At 38.5% G+C, this 14,938-nt stretch overlaps 1 protein-coding gene across 14 annotated transcripts in view; it reads right to left on the bottom strand.

Annotated features, from left to right (window-relative positions):
• Positions 1-14,938, bottom strand: part of lrrc7 (leucine rich repeat containing 7) — an 83,805-nt gene that overhangs the window by 19,458 nt on the left and 49,409 nt on the right. For 9 of the 14 annotated variants that reach the window (XM_087785401.1, XM_087785397.1, XM_087785395.1 and 6 more), the window contains 13 exons: positions 9,169-9,371; positions 7,432-7,549; positions 7,073-7,151; positions 6,732-6,821; positions 6,593-6,649; positions 5,959-6,022; positions 5,214-5,288; positions 5,008-5,152; positions 4,826-4,898; positions 4,632-4,649; positions 1,859-1,988; positions 1,300-1,415; positions 572-641 (listed from right to left, as the gene is read on the bottom strand). In XM_087785401.1, the coding sequence (XP_087641527.1) occupies positions 572-641; positions 1,300-1,415; positions 1,859-1,988; positions 4,632-4,649; positions 4,826-4,898; positions 5,008-5,152; positions 5,214-5,288; positions 5,959-6,022; positions 6,593-6,649; positions 6,732-6,821; positions 7,073-7,151; positions 7,432-7,549; positions 9,169-9,357 (1,224 nt within the window). In that variant the 5' untranslated portion in view covers positions 9,358-9,371. The remainder of the gene's footprint in view (positions 1-571; positions 642-1,299; positions 1,416-1,858; positions 1,989-4,631; positions 4,650-4,825; positions 4,899-5,007; positions 5,153-5,213; positions 5,289-5,958; positions 6,023-6,592; positions 6,650-6,731; positions 6,822-7,072; positions 7,152-7,431; positions 7,550-9,168; positions 9,372-14,938) is intronic. The other 5 variants (XM_087785400.1, XM_087785399.1, XM_087785406.1 and 2 more) reach the window with 1 other exon arrangement.

The following is a 14,938-nucleotide window of genomic DNA, read 5'->3' as shown; positions in this document are numbered from 1 at the left end:
TGAACAGGATTCGGGGTTTGATGACTGCACAGCAGAAATAATGGTTTACCTTTAATCCAACCATACAAAAAAATGAAATATGCTTCCTGTGGCTTTTCTTTGATTAATTACACTCTTTTTGATTAAACCGTACATTTATGCAGGCATATTTATGAATAACTAAAAGTGAAGCTCTAAATGAGCTCAGGCTCTAAATAAAAAGGGACGATGTAGAAAAATCCATACACATAATATTGTATATATCATGCATTACAATTATATGGAAAACTTAAATGTGCATTTGAATTAAGAATATACTTTAAATTAAGCCTTTATATGCATACGCTGAACATTTTAAATGTATTCTTGAAAAATCGAAAATATATAAACATATTAAGTGAAATGAATAGAAAAATGTGCGAATGCAAGTAAATGACTAAAATTATAACTAAAAGGAAATATAAAACAAAATCTGATTATTTATTCAATTTGACAGAAATGTCACAGTTGCAGTGCAGTGATAAAATCCTGAACACCTATTTGAAATGTCAGTTTTCCCAGCATGATTTATGAACGTGGAAGTGAGAGATACCTGATTGTCAGAGAGCCAGAGAGCTGCCAGGTCCTTCAGCTTGGTGAAGGTAAACGGCAGATTCTTCAACCTAAGAGAGGGAGGGCGGGGATGAGACAGAACAGAGATGTTTCCAGGGCCCACGCAACTGTACAGGCTGCCGAGCTGGGTAACCATGGCAACACACTCATCCATTCCCATAGTAACTGCTGGCTGCAAGAGCAGAACCAGAGCAGTCATTGACAAAGTGTTCTACTTGTGTGTGCAGCTGAAATGAGTCATAGCGCTTGTGCTTCTTTGAAGATTTGACTCTTTTTAACCAAAGATTTAAGAACATGTGATTTTTAAAGAATTAGGTAAGAACATCAGGTGTGTAGCAAGGATCATCTGCTGAATGCTTCTGTGATAGATGTGTAGTGACCATGGCAACTATGTACCTCTAACATGAATCTCTTCGCTTTGTAAGATCTTGTCGTCACACTAAATCCCCCAAACTCTGGAACATTCATGGAATACCTGGATCCAGTTCAATTCATCAACGCACTGTGTCGCTGGTGTGGCTGAAGTAACTACAGGACCGAAGCCTACTGATCTATGTGAATCGCTTGTCCTTGTTTGACTCACAGAATCATCTGATAATAATTAGATATAAGCAACTCATTTAGCTGAGTAATCAATTTACTCAGAAGCAAATAAATCAATGGTAATGTATCATGCAACAGAGTAAACACAACCGGATGTGTGTGTACCTGTTGTCGCTCAGGTTCAAGACTCTCAGTTTGGTCATTTGTCCGATCTCGTCGGGCAGAAACTCCAGTTTGTTGGAGCGCAGCGACATCACGGTGACGTTCCGACAGTTGCCGATCTGCAAACACGCATTCAGGTCGTCCGAGCATTTAAAGAAAAAATCTATAATGTAGAATGGTTTTTAAAAATATTATACCAAATAAAGACATAATTTGAATCGTCTAAGCCTATTCGACTTGTGGTGGAGGAGATAGGGTCAATAAGAAGAGCTTTTTTTCACCATGACGACCAATAAAGATTCTTAATGACTAAAGCTCAATCTGTTCAATCTGTGAACTAACCGGGAACAAGACTGCAAGATATTTCATATATTATCTTCTACCTGGAGATTATTATTCACTATTTTTCTGATTGAAGACCTTCGTGTGGAACCTAGAGCAGCGTCTTCTATGTGAGCTGAAGGTGTGAGAAAATACAAAGCTCTGGAAGATGCATCTTGTGAAAGTTTGGTTATCTGTCTTTCAGCAGAGGAAACTCCTCATCACGCATTCACGTCCTCACCTCGCGGGGAAGCTCTGTCAGAAAGTTTTCATCAGCAGCAAAAGTCCGCAGGCTGTGCAGGTACCCGATGGTGGGGGGCAAAGACTCAAGCTCGTTACAACTGCAGTCCAGCTCCTCCAACAGAGACAGGCTGAGAGGGAGGAACACACCGATTATTTTCTGAGGGTTAACATAGTCTCTCAGGCACAAGCACATGGTGACTGTCTGTGTTCACTCCAGCACTGTAACCTTCTGATCCCGCTCTTCTTATGTCCACTTCATTATCATTTTAATTCAACTCACAAGGTGTCTGAAGTTTGGTTTTCATTTGGACTTTTGCAATCAGGAATTGACACATCCGTGAGCATTAACTCACACGTAAAGAAGGTGTACATTTGCACCTTGGGAGTTGAATAGATCATGTTAAGATCGAAATAAGATAGGCAATGTTTTATCCTAAAAATAATAGACCATGTGAAGATTTCTTTATTGATTTACAGTTGACACTTTGTGTCATCAGGTACTAAGATTTAAGTCTGTGATGTGGAAAGACAGAAAAGGTGGTAGCTAATGATAAGCATTGACAACCGAAAGAAAATAAACTTACTGGGAAATTATTTTATCAGTAAATTGAAAAAAAGATTGTCATAATAAATTATTAGTCGATGAATTATAAGAGATGGCAGTAGCAATAAAAAAAACAAAAAAATAAAAATGTAACCTGACATAAAAGATGTCACTGCAGAAAAATGAAAAAGTGTGTTGAAAAAGTATGAAAGAGAGCCAAAAGAAATAATCTTGAAAGGTAAAAAAAAGAAAAGAGAAAACAAAAAAATGCCCCTTTGTCTTTATATTTTATGAATATATTTAGCAAAAAGCAAAAAAAATAATAAAAGAAAGGACTACTGACACTGTTAGAATTAAAAATTAGAGGGGTCCAAGAAGGTTTACATTAAGGATATCTACTCTTAAAAAGAGGAAAGTGTCCAAAGAATATTGAGGTCAAGAAGGAATTCACAAAAGAGCACCAAGTGCATGGTTAGAAAGCCAAAACCAAAAGTTTCAAAACAGACCAATGAATAAAATTGTCTCTAAAATTAGCTTTGTAGAAGAAAATCATAGTAAAAGAAAAAAACAGAAATAGAAAATTAATATTTAACTTGAAATTGCAACAGCGAAGGTGACAGAAAACAAATGTAAATGTATCCTTCCTTTATTCTTATTTAAATGCAAAAGCAAAGCAACATTTAAAAAATGTTCTCAGAAGAGATTACCAGACCAGATATCTTCACACAGCCCTTAAAATGGACATGTCATTGTTATTTACAGCCTAATCGAGAACATCTTGGATCAAACATCCCAAAAAAGGAAGACTAGTTTGAGCAGAGTGACAGAGAAACACAGAAAACCACCAGCGACTTTAACATGATCTCCTATAGGTGGTTACCATAGTGACAGAGATGGCATCACATTGAAGAATCAGATTTCATAATGTAAATTTTGATATTGAGATTCTCCAACACGACCACCCTGTTTGCCCCCCCTTTCCCTCCCCGCTTATCCTCCCTTAACTACTGTCCTTGGCCTCTGTGAACAGTAACAGCAGGCTAATGCTAATGAGACAAGGTTTTCACATTTGCGTTGTGTCATTCTAAACATTGTATCATTCTGCTATTACTGTTTCCGGAGACCTGGACCATCTGGGCTACCACACGGTCTGGGAAGAGAGGGAGGAGGAGAAGAGCGGAAAGCAGTAGTAAGCGGGGCTATTGTGTCATTGAACTAAAACACTGCAACAAAATGCTGTATTTAAGAACAAACTGTATGTTGTTTTACATCAACATATCTTAATAATCTCATGAAGAGATCCTGAGTGTGGTGATGTCATCACATTTTAATCTTATTGTTTAGAAACTAGGCAGAGAAAATATATGAATGTATGTTGAAGCATAATGATACTTTTAGACTAGAAAATGTCTAATACAAGTGTTATTCTAATTTATTTCTGGTGTAAAAGCAACTACAATGGAATTCTCAAATTATGCAGCTGTCCAGACTTTTATTATTGGCTATATTAATTATTGCAAGTTTTGATGTTTTCATTATGGCTGTCCCCACATTATAGTAGTTTATTTTGAACATTCTAACTTTTCTTGTAGTTTTTAGATATGCAAAATGTTCAGCTTTTTAAAATATTTGTTTTTCATTGACATATCTGCATCTTAACCTACATTCTACAATCATGATGTGTGTAAACACAGCCGTTGCCCATCCTTCCCTTCTGATGAAATACAACATTAATGACTTCTTTTTTTTTTCATGAACATATGAGGATAAACAAGGAACCAGAAGTCAATTATCTATCAAGGTTTCACTTATTCCAGCTAACACCAGGGGTCTGTTCAGTAAAACAAAGTGTTTTCAGAGCTTCAGATAAAGAGTCAATGATTTTGCTTGATGGCATCTTTGTGCTAGATTAACATCATAATCCATCACATTATTCTCTCCGATTCTCCGATTCTAATCCAACTTTTTCAGTTTGAATGAATATTTGATTTGTGTTTCAAACATGCTTCTGGGTTGGTCTTTGTAATTTCCCCCTGAAACTAACCAGATTACAATAATTTAATCTGCCAAGTGATGGATTGTACTCTAAATATTACTGTAATCCTCTTATGTTTGTGTGTCCAGGATTTGAGACCAAATATTCTACAAAATTTTGGTTGGTTTAAGGTTAGAAACTCTGAACACATTCTGCCAATGATCAAGACCTGGAGCCACAGTTGTTACTCACCCGTGCTTGGGCTTCGCACTAACGCCACGGCAACGCAGCATACACAACACACAAACCCCCCGATCATCAGCCAGCGTCACATCAAACAGTCAGCAGCAAACAACAGTATTGAAGTGAACAACAACTCTTGCTGGAAATGTACAACATCTGGCTCTCTGTTATTGTTGTGTAAGTCTGTGCATTCATCTGTTTACCTCCCGATGCTGTTTGGCAGTGAGGTCAGCTGGTTATCGTCTACCTTCAGTGTTGTCAGCTTCTTTAGCATTCCTGCACAGAATCCAAAATGAAAAGCAGTCGATAATCAAGCCTCAACTAAAATCGAGCATTAACAACTGAAACTCTATTTTAGAAGTGAGTGTGTAGCAGCCCATCTTACCTATGGACTCTGGGAGGTGCTGCAGCATGTTGGAGGAGAGAAGCAGATCTTCTAAGGACTCGCAGCCGGAAACATCTGTGTCCAAAGTCTCGATACGATTCTTTGCCAAGTCCAAGTACCGCAGTTGCCGGAGCTTGCCCAGTGACTGTGGAGCCAGAGCGTTGTTTCAATACTGAGTCACATGACACCTTTGTCTGCGGACTCACCCCAGGTATGGACTGGAGCGAGTTGTTGTCCATCCACAGCTCCTTCAGGTTGTGAATCTGTTCCAACACTTCTGGCTGAAATATGAGAGGGACAGACAAGAGCCATTTTAATGAGCTGTTTAAGCCTTAAGAACTGTTGCAAACCTGATCCAAAACTTTTCTAGCCTTTCTTCATTAAAGCAATATATCAAAAACATTTTCACAAAGTCTAATTATGCTTTGAACATGTCTATTGTAACAGACTGTGAGTCATGTTCTGTCAGTACATTTGAGGCTAAAGTCTGTGGATGCGTCAGTTTGCATTTGTGAATATTCGTTGAAGGTCTTTTTTTGGACAAAGATGTTAACAGGGAGAATAAAATTAATTCCAAAATTATGTCAATATATATATATATATATAAAGTTCAACAATGTCTTGACATCTCCACTAAGCCTGGTAGGACGAAAATTAGGCTTGACCATGACTGGCTCGGAACGTTGAACAGGTTTAACCCCAAGAACTTTAATCATTTATGCTAAAAATCCAGGACAAACTGGATTCTTGCAAGCGGCTACATGATAGATCATAAATAGTTGAGGACTTTAGCTTTTACAAAATCACCAGAGCATTTCATCTCACTCTCCTCGGGTCTTGGTTATGTGCGAATAAGATCGTCTACTCCTATTTGTTCCCTTTAACTACATGCATTTTCAGCAGTTTCATAATTTCCTCATTAACATATTTCACGAAGACAACGTTTCTCACCATGTCAGAGAACTCGTTGCTACCAAGATCCAACCGCTCCAACTGGGTCAGTCTATGAATGGACCTGTGGACACACACACACAATTACACAAAACAAAGCATATAATAATAATAACAATGATTGTTTTTACAGGAGTGGGGTTCATATCACTTAACATTAAAATTGACAGCTAGACATGATTTTTTTTTTTATTTCAATTCTTTGCAACTTTTCAACAACATAGACACTAATGTGGAATACTGACTAACACAGGATAGTTGTGCACCTGTGGTAAGTGAACATGCCAAAATAACACATTACACAGCTCCTTTAAACGGTTAACCTCAAAACACTCCTGCGAAAAAACACATTATCCCAATTTGAACGCACCTGCAGGCGATAAATATAGTTTTTATCTTCCCACCAGCAAACAGGACCAAATAAAACATGCTGTGCTATTACACGACTGTGGCTAAATTGTCGATCCTGTTTTTGTCTGTTTTGTCTCTCCGACTGTTGTCAGGGTTTAACTGAAGAACCAACAGTCCACAAAAAGGAATAATATCATGAAGGTTTCTAGTTTCTAGATTTATAACTCCCATTGGAACATACTATATGTGTGAAACAACACTATGGTTTGGCTCACACACTTACTTTGGCATTGTCTTCAGGTGGTTCTCTCTCAGCTCCAGGATCCGTAGTTTAGAGAGTCTGACATAAAAAAAAGTAAACTTTGCTTTCATAATCCTTTTCCCAGAAGTCGAACAATTACTTGGCAGGTGTGGATTTTTACCTGCCGAAGTTGGCCGGAAGATACTCCAGGAAGGCATCGTTGAGAAAGAGCTGGGTCAGATTCAGGAGCTGTGTGAAACCATCTGGGAGTCTGAAGTAGAAAGTGGTGAGTAAAAAAAGGGAATGAAATGTGTGTCCTTGTAGACCCTCATGGACCTGAAGCTTGTTACTATAACAACAGTAACAGTAGCAACTGCATGATGACTCATCGCTGCTACACACAAATATACACACTCACACAGATACTGTAGAGGTTCCCCCATCTCTTGCACTTCACGGAGCAAGGTTACATGACAGAGGATAGGAGGAATATTTCATGGAATTATATTTTGGGGCTCTCACTTGGTGATGGGGTTGACGCTGGCTTCCACCACAGACAGACCTTTACAGCATTTGATGTTGTCGGGAAACTCCTGGATACCTGTGAGGGAAACATGTTAGATCATCTGCCATAATTCAATGTTGAAATTAAAAATGTGAACTGTAAAACCTTAACTTTCATCCATTATCTATTATCCAGGTTAAAAAAGAGTAATGGGGCCACATTAATGGAGTGATTCAATCTTCTTTTTTTTTAGTGACGCTTTAATATATATGTAGTGTGTATATATACAGTATATGAACTATATATAGTCGTGATTCTACCACCAGAAAGTCTGACAGACACAACTTTGGAATTAACTTCTGAAAATAGAGCTAACCGTTTTTGCTGATGTCCAACTCCTTGAGGTTGACCAGGCTGGCGATGGTGGTGGGCAGGTTGGACAGGTCGTTGTCAGGCATGCTCAGCTTCTTCAAGGCTTGGCAGTTGAAGAGTTGCTATGGAAACAAATAAAAGATCAAAAAGGGCATATAATAATGCCGGATACTTAAAGTGCTTTGTGGAAAAATGGAACCGAGGACTGAATCACCATTTAGACATACTTTTATCTATGAATAAGGCACAGCCACAATTCTGGCGGTGGCCCCTAAGGAGCAAAAACATGTATTAGAGAATATGTCGCATTACTAGAAGTGGCAAAATAAGCACATTGACTCACAATTGAAATGGTAAAACGTAAACGCTCCAAACGGAACACACACAAGTTTGCGACTTTTGGTTCGACTTTTTGGATGAGAAAAATGATCCAGGATTCTTTGGCCATCTTACTTCCCTCAACAACAATAATTTGGCAAAGGCAGTACTAAGGTCAAATTAAAAAAGCCATAAAATAAAGTCAAGGGTTTTCATTTCTAGGCACAAGTGTCCAGGGAACAGTTTTATCAAGTCTCATCTCCCAAATCTTATCACCAGACTCCGCTGCAGTTTGCTCATAGGCCATAAAACAAAAGAATGTTCTTTCATTGTGAACGCTTGTTTTACGATTTTCCTAATAGAAGCTTCCCAATCGAGCGATTCTGTACAATTTATGGACCTGCTTCCATACGAGCAGGATCAAATCCGTTTCTGGGTTTGAAATAAAAGCTGCTGTGAGCCCGCGGGCAGGGTAACTCACGAACAAGCCTTGCTTTTGCACACACATGGACTTTAGGAACCCTCCGAATCAACATAAATAAAGCCTGTGTACCCTTATTAGCATTTATATAATCTTGGCACAAACACGCGAGGCTGAGCAGATTGTCACTCACTCAGTCCTATTAGACACGCCGGCTAAATTTAGAACCCAGCTTGTTTAAACCGGGACAGGATGTCAATACAAATTGTGGTATAAACAGCACCTGTAATTCCCTTTGATTTAATGAAAGGTTGTTGAGCAGCATTTTGATTTTTGTTAAGTCTCCCACAGGACCTGATCGAGGCAAAAAGCTCTGCTATGCTGGAATGACCTAATAGGCTTCCGACTCTAGACACAAATAACATTGTACTGAGGGTTCCCGGTGGGGTTCTCATTTTCTTCCTGCAGCACCTGGTTGAAATCCTTACCTGGTTCCAAATGTTACTGACTTTCACTTTTATCTCAATTTTACTGCATTACATTGATTCATATTTCAGAAAAAAGGACTTGCAAAGCGTCAGGTTAAGAATTAGAACTCCTCAAGCAAACAACTCAGCCTTGGCACTTCTTGAGACCAAACATTAAAACATATATTTTGTGCTTTAATAAGTACATATAAATACATAACTTGAAATTTTTCCAGTAAGATTTGGGTCCCTAAAAGTGTGGTTCCTAATTACCCCTTTGACTACTCTAATAAAGAGCTATGAAAAGATGACTACATTTTGGAATGTATGATTCAATTTCCATAACCCTGGACAGCTCTGTGGAGGCTCTGTTAACAAAAATACAATTTCCTATATGGCCTTGCAAAAGAAGTCCAACTGGGGCCCCTCTGAACTAGGAATTGTTTCATCTATTGTCAAGTCAGAAAACACCATCGTCAACTAAGTTCCTGCTCCTGACCCAACTTTTTTACTCTTCTGTTTCAGTATGGTTTACCTTTGGTAGTTCCTCAATCTGGTTGGCATCCAGGTAGAGTTCCTCCAGAGTCCTCTCAAAGCTGAAGATCTCCTTGGGGACCTGCTGCAGACTGCAGTGAGAGTAGTCCAACACCGAGATCACCTCCTCTTCTCCTCGAAAACATCGGCACGGCACTAGCCGGCCAATCAGCTTGCGTTTGGTGGTCATTTCCAGACACTGGACTGTAAAAGAGAGAAAAGTATAGATTTACATGTCGCTTCATTTCTGCATAGTTTGACTTAACCTTTCACTTGAGTCAGTGAACGAGTTTAATTGACTGTTCAATTCACGCCTACATTCAGTGTTGAGGAAGTCATACCCACCCCCTTCATATGCTACCCCTATCTCTGTTATCAAACAACTCTGACCTTGAATTGAGTTCACTTAGTTCTAAATCAGAATACCAAATATTTTTTACTGGCAGCTTTGTTTTACAGCTAACTTTCTCAATCTTTTTTTTTTTTTTTTTTTTTTCACTTGGATTAGAGGGGTCTTTACCAGGTTTTAATATTAGTGTTATCATGGCAGAATACCTTGAAGTGCCTGTTGGACTCAAGTGGGCAACCACCTGGACCTGGAGAATTATTGATGGGCATCTTATTTGGAGCTATGAAAACTTCCTCTGGTGATATTGGCCTGTCTAAACTAGTTACCTGTTCTCTAGAGAGATGTGGTCATTTAAATCCATTAAGGAACTCTCATAATGCATCTTTGTTTGGGTTTAAATCTGCATCATATAACCGTTATCATAAGTCCGCTTAATATATTATTTATATATTCATGTGTAAGAAAATCCTAGGCTCTTGAACGCACCATAGGAACCACAACATCGTTGAATGCATCGTTCTTGTTGTAAGCAGTGTAGCTGAAGTTAACAGATATGATTGTGTTTCTTCCAGTTTATCTCATACCTCACATACTTTATTTATGAAAGCACTTAGATAGAAGACTACCACAAGAAAAAAACTACTGCTACTAAACTGGAGATCTGCATTTATTGCAGCGTTCTTTAACAGGAATACCATATCCATTTTCCATGATCAGAACAACATGTTTTGGCCATGTTCTTCCAATTATAAAAGTATTTCGGCCAAAACACGAGAATTCAGTGCATCCCTATTTATTTATTTTTTAAAGGACTTCAAGAAACACTCCCTTAACTAGTACCAAAAAGGAAAACCATACAAATATAAAGGCATAGTATAAAATCAGCACAATTAAAAAAGGCAAACAATTATTTTGATAAGCAATTTAAGTTTAAAGGGTTGAACCTTTAGTTGTGTAGTGTGTTTTCCACAAAGTCGACAGAAACCAGGCATAGGATAAAGGGGCCAATAAGAGCCTCACAGGGGCCTAATTTTGACTGGATGACCACTGGGCTAGGGACCAAACACTTAATGATAACGTTACCTGACACAATTTGCTTCATATGCGTGCTTTGTTATGACAAACATTTGATTAATTATTAAAAATTGCATGTGATTGAACTAATTTGGAAAATTCAATAAGAAAATTAAGGTTCATGAGGCATCTTTTGAATCTATAGACCTTGGGTGGTCATTATCTATTCACACATCTCAATCCAACAACTCTGTTCTCACCTCCGAAGACAAAAAATGTTTTGACAGGTGGGTGGTGAACAAGCAGAAACATAAAGACAGAAAAACTAGTTCAGCGTTGAGAAGAGAGATTTTATCAAACACACACGATGGAATCAGGTGACAGGCAGGTGATCTTGTGAGGACATGGATGAAGCGATCAGATAAAACACTGCGGCTCCTCTGGGACTGTTTATCTAAAAGGCCTGAACCATTAAAATCAATACACCAGCAGCCTCAGCCGAACTCACGGAGAGCGTTATGAGGTCGACGAGGATTTATTCTCCTTCAGCAATGTGTGGGGAGCAGGCGGTCGCCGGATTTCTTTATTGCATATGGATGAGAGGGTTGGACTGCAATAATAATGTTTAAACATCTATAAACATCAGCTCCAACATAAGGCAACAGACACTGCAAAAAAAGGTAACACATAGCACTTTTCTGAATACCCTCACTGAAAAGCTTTTCTACTCTTTCCATGATTTTGCATTGAAAAGCTTCTGCTACTATAAGTCTGAGGTCATGGTTTCAACCATGTTTTGTCACTTTAAACTAATCAATTGAGATTGAGAGAAAACTGCTCAAGCCTCAAGTGAAAAAAAAACAAAAGTATGTGTCCCAATGTTGAGGATTTTTACACGCATAATACATGGGAATAGAGGGGCGTGACACACCTGGGGTTTCAGCTAATAGATTACGTCACCTCTAGCAATGAACTTTTAAAAGAGCATTAACCAATCACAGTCCAGATTCAACTTGATATATCCAGAGAGGGATAATTAACCAAGAAGAAGGAGAAAAAAAATCTCACATATCTTTAAGAACCTCTTTGATTCTCTAGTATCTTTAGACAGTTAATAGAACCTCCACTCAGGGCTGAGATTTCTTGAAAGAGTATGGCCTTTTTTAACCCCTGCTGCCCCCATGACCAGATCGCTGACAAAGGGCCACAAGTCAGACCTACCTAGGACAAAAAACAACATCCCCATTGTTACCCCCGATCTAATGGAGGAACGTTACTGTTTTGACACCAACGGCACACCACGGTCTTCCCCAGTCTTTGCACAAGCAACAAAATAATGGTGCTGGTTCACTAATACAGCTTTTTTGTAGCATATCTGAAAGGTACTGATCAGTGCAGAGCTTGGCGCTAACCTGCTAACAGTCAGCCAAACAAAATAATTACTTATATAGTAAAACTGGGATGTTGGTTCCCAGTGAGGACACACGTTTGGTGGCTATGGAAACAAAAGTCTACTTTGGACATCTTCACTGTCTTCTTCCTTTACAGTCAACAAGTCTGGATCTTAATGACATACATGAAGACTGTGTGTTGACATAAGCTACATAGAAGGTGTCTGGCGTGTATCCTAATATTTGGGGTTATGTTTTTACAGTGTTGAGACTGATTTGGGGGAAGTATTTACAGTAACAAGGGAGCTGTTAGCACGCGTACATCAACGTAGCAAAGAGCAAACGGGGATGCTTTCTATGTTAAATAAATAAAAATAGTCCATTTGTTACAATCATGCTAAGACACTTACAATCTACATTTTGTATTGTTTCCTGTGAGCACACGTTTCCCTTCTTTGTTTTATAAAATCATTATTTTATCCCTCACAGTTTTGATGCCGAGTCTATCGTCTTTAAAATGTACAAGAAAGGAATCAGTAAAACTGTGCTTTGTAATTCACCCACTATCAATATTCGTGTTGTGTCATTAATTGAATATGGCCTTCATAAACACACAACGTTGATTCTTGTCCTCACTTTTGAGGTGTGACAAGGTTGAGAAACAGTGTTCAGGTTGAAGCCCAGTAACTGGTGATCATCTGATTGTTGATTGGCTGAGCGTCCTCCACAGGGACGATGACCAAGGGTGTGAAATCACTTTAATTTGTCCTCTGATCAGACGCATTGGCGTCTCAGCCCACAGCCAGAGGCAGTGACCAGACTCCACCTTTGTGCTCCACACGACTCACAATTTTTTTTTTAATACAGTTTTTATTCTATTGATACTATTTAACTCTTCATGAAAATTGATTTCACAGTGTACATTTTTATTTTACGTTGGAAGAGAATATTGTGTGGTCGCTCTAAATTGTATTTAATTATTTGTTATTCATGTTATTCATAATTTCTATTGTTGAAGTCAATATTCAGCTAAAACCTCCCAAAAAGGGAGTAGTCTAGGCTTTATCCATACTTGTTGTGCCTATGTAACTCAAAGGCTGTTTGATTTTTTTAAAACCAAAACAACAGCACATGTTGAATTCAATATATTGGGGAGCCCAAGCTTTTATTTTTCTGGGAAAACATATTCGTTCGTAAAGGCTTCCCAGCATGCATTGCATGACTAAACGGTTCATATAGCATTCACAGTAGTTTTATAAAACATCACTTTAAAATCCATATGATTTATCAGTTAAATATTATTTGTAATATATTTGTTGGCTATTTAGAGGAATGTAAGAGGAATGCCTAAACTTCGCCTCAAGATTTTATAATTAAATAAAAGTAATATATTGGGGTTGGGATAAATTAACTTAAAAACTTGAAAACTATTCTATCGGATGAATGTAAAATCATCATAAAATCATGTTAATTTCTTAAAAAACAAGTTTATGAAACTTAACTTTAAAAACTTAAGTGAATAAAATAAATCAATACAAAGTTTATGGAGTTTAATCAAGTAATTTGTTTCCGAAAAACATGGGGTTTCTACTGTTGAAACAGAATGCTTTAATAAGTAATAACATGATTACAAATAATTTCACAAATGTATTTTAATGACAGGAAATTAGAGGAAGCTATATGGAATACACAAAATATATCGAAGAATCATGTTTGTGGCTGGAGTGACCACCAAGTGTGTGTGCATTCTCTTATATCATTCAGTGTTTCTGGCTTATAATAATTTCATGTATTTGTTTGAAATTAATACAAGAAATGTTCTGAACAAAGCAAGATAACTTGAGTTGATCTTCTATTCAGAATATAAAGAGCTGATGGAGGAAAAGCCGGCACCAATCGGGTGAATCTGGATATGAATGTGGTTGGCAGTTTTGGCTCGGCTGCTGCCGCTGCTATGGAAACAATATGACGGAGCAGACTGACTCTGCAGAGGCACATGTGGCCAAATGCACAGCACACACACAGACACACACAGGCTTAATAATTGATATTGTTGATGCTCGAGATATCAGGATGAGGAAATAGATACATAATAGATGCAAACACACACACACAGAGTCTTCCTTGAAGATTACCTCAAATAGTCCCCACTGCTGTTATTAAAATCTGTGTGATGAGAGGGTGAATCCCCCAGGGTCTCATGATAGCTATCACTTCACGTGCAACCTTTTTTTTCTGTCGCCATAGTAACCGCTGCCATAGAGACCGTCTCCCAGGAGCCGGGTGTATTTTTACTCTCCCATCATAAAACGGAACATGCTGCACTCAGTGGGCGACCGCTCCACATTTGGCAGTGCTCAGATTGACTCAGATATCTCAGACGCTGTGAATGCACCTGAAGGAGAAGCTTGATTTCGGGGAGGGGGCGAGGGAGAGGTGTGAATGCTTCCCCAGCAGCTCCCGCCGCCAGCCACTCACTTAGTTACAGCCCATGTGAAACTGACTCTTTGATACGCCAGAAACCATGAGAGAACCAGTGTGTGAAGTCGTTTCAGGCAGCCGGTCATTCATGTTCCCATCGAGGGGATAAAATACTTACCACTACTTTAAGAGACAATAAACAAATAATAGAAGACATTATGTGGAGGCCCTGGACTTGCTGGGAATGTTAGAGGTTCCAGATTTTCTGGGGTTGTGAACTTAAAACATACCCCAGCAAACTAGCCTCAGACAAGCAGAATAAAATGCATGTTCAAATAAGGGTCGCCTTCACTGATGAGGCAAAGCCCCACATGGTGTTATTGAGATTAATTCCAAATAAAAAACTCAATTCATTTTTGAATCACTACTGTTCGAGGTCCTAAACCAACATTTTAAAAACGATTGAACTAAATATTTTCAACCATGACACTGCTATAAGACAGTAGGAAGTCAGTAGTTCTAAACCATGTGCATACAGTACCTCACCATTTCCTTGGCTGATTTGATTTTGCAAGAACAAGACTACACTCATGGGA

This window comes from Callionymus lyra, chromosome 2 (genome assembly GCF_982586985.1).
Source record: "Callionymus lyra chromosome 2, fCalLyr1.hap1.1, whole genome shotgun sequence".
NCBI classification, from domain to species: Eukaryota; Metazoa; Chordata; class Actinopteri; order Syngnathiformes; family Callionymidae; genus Callionymus; species Callionymus lyra.
The sequence above is the reverse complement of the archived record's forward strand: the minus strand, read 5'-3'. Positions and strand labels throughout refer to the sequence as shown.